We start from the raw sequence: 2,239 nt of genomic DNA, 5'->3' as shown, positions 1-2,239 counted from the left end.
ATATAAGCACAACAGGGACCTGTTCCAATGACTTGGGACCAGCCAAGCTTGTATAGTTTTCAAGTCCAGATGACAAGGAGTCAAATTATTCAAAGGCAATGGCTCTCGTCCTTAGTAGACTTAAGGCAACCCTCAGTGGACTCGAGGTACCCCTCCAAAACTTTTGTGAATTGAGTTGTACTCAATTTCAAAAACTAATGTATATACTATAGTGCTTACCTCCTGGCAAGGGAGCCAGGCAGTGAGGGTGGGGGATCAGCCAAGTAGGGACAAGCCTGAGCCTGTGCTTATCTGTTTGAACTGTTTGGCACCTTTCAAAGGATCTGGCAAACCCAGGTTGTTCTAAAAAAACAGCAGAGGGGTAGGTGGGCTGATGCAGCCGGCCCAGAAGTAGGGTTTAGGTGTGCCTCTTACGTTGCGTCTTATCACAGCTTCAACACTAAAAGGAAAAGCCTTCAGGGAAGTGAAGGTAAGGGTGGGGGAAAAAAATAAATATTTTTTCTTTCAAATTAGATTTATACACTTAAAAAATAAAACTTTGCCTGGAACATTACTTGAGTGTGGCATTGAATGACTCCTTCCTGGCAAGTTGGAAAGATATACTTTGAGTAAAGGGAAACTGAGGCTGCAGAAACCTGAAGCTAAAAAAGGAAAGCAATGCCAGGCATATGTGCCAACTTTTATTTTTGCTGGGGGGGGCTAAGACGATGGACATGTAGAAAGCTTTACATTATTTCAGGTGACAGCCCTTTTCCCGAGTGGGGCCAGGGCCCTCGGGCCCCCATGTACTCAGTGCCTTTGGTGCCAGGATGGAGAGGATTGCCATTGCATTAAGACTGGAGCAAGGAAATATAAAGCCTGGACAAGTCTCCCCACAGACTGTTTTACGTGCAAAGAGAGTACTGTAAAAATTAAGCAGAACGTACACTTAAAGCACATTTCCAATCTGGAATTCTCTGCTTTTACATGAAGTTCTTCAAAAGCCAGGATCAACCCCTAAAACACAATAATAAATATTAATAAACTAATTTATGTAATGAAAAAAGAATGTGCACAGTGGTTAAAATATGCAGTATTCCAAATTTGATGTTATTTTCAGAAATATAGTTTTAAATAGTTAAGACTGTAAAGAAATGTTACTTTATTTGAATTAATTTTAAAAGTCATTGCTAATTAAAAGTGGATATTCAAGGAGTTCTATACTTAGATGGTAAGCTGTTTTGAGAAGTTAAATCTTTCTGCTGTGTGTGTGTGTGTGTGTGTGTGTGTGTGTGTGTACAGGGATGACAGCTGCTACTTCCTTTTATACAATAGTGTAGCACAGGGGTGTAAAATGTACAGCCTGTAGGCCAGATCTGGCCCGCAGAGTCCCAACATCTGGCCAGCTTGCTGCCCCTGGGTTTGAGTTGACTCAAAGGCCACATGCCAGATGCAGTGCCCATTCCAGCTGGCCTGGGATTTACACTGCACATAATACACATTCCAGCCATTCTAGCATCTGCACCACATGGAACCCATTCCATGTGCAATGTACCCACTGCCCCACTCTCCCTCCCCAGCTGGTCTGGGATATGTGGGTGCCACATGCAGCATAGGTCCCTGACTGGCTGAAGTGGGTGCCACTTGCAGCATACTCCCAAATTGGCTGGGGGGGGCACCACAGGCACTAGATCCAGCATTGTGGTGGAAGGGGGTCCATGGGACTGATCCAAGCCAAGGACCAGCTCCATGCCATTGGTGTAGTGGTTAGAGAACACTTGCACAATATGGGAGACCCAGACTCAGTTCCCTCCTCTGTCTGAGCAGGCTCAAATACACATCTCTACCTCCCAAGGACAAAAAGGCTATGCTGGGTAATGGCACTTTCACCTCTCCTTAAAAAGCTGTTCTACTTTGCAGAAAACCACTAAAGAACCTTTTGGCAAGAGAGAAACAACAAGAGGGAGAAAAGTGGTTAGACCACTCACCTGGGAGTGAGGAGACCTTCATTTCAAGTCTGTGCTCCAAGGACTATTGGTGTAAAATACATAAATATTCCTTAGCATAGAAGCTGGAACCCAAGTCTCCCACCATCCCAGGTGACTGTTCTAACCATGAGACTACAGAGGCATGGTTCCTCTCTCTGCCTCAGTGAATCTTATTTTAATATTTTCTGCAAACCTAACTACTAAATAAGAGTGCTTAAGATCACCCCCCCCCCCACTTCAGAATATCTCATCAGAGTCTATCATTTGGGGCC

General features: G+C 44.4%; 1 protein-coding gene across 1 annotated transcript in view; it reads right to left on the bottom strand.

The window, feature by feature from the left end:
- SYCP1 (synaptonemal complex protein 1) overlaps positions 1–2,239 on the bottom strand; it is a 44,232-nt gene that overhangs the window by 38,497 nt on the left and 3,496 nt on the right. Inside the window, exon 6 of the mRNA XM_019513761.1 lies at positions 927–996. Coding sequence (XP_019369306.1) covers positions 927–996 — 70 coding nt within the window. The remainder of the gene's footprint in view (positions 1–926; positions 997–2,239) is intronic.

This window comes from Gavialis gangeticus, unplaced genomic scaffold (assembly GCF_001723915.1).
Source record: "Gavialis gangeticus isolate Ggan-Ray unplaced genomic scaffold, GavGan_comp1, whole genome shotgun sequence".
NCBI lineage: Eukaryota > Metazoa > Chordata > Crocodylia > Gavialidae > Gavialis > Gavialis gangeticus.
This window is presented reverse-complemented; position numbering and strand designations above follow the sequence as displayed.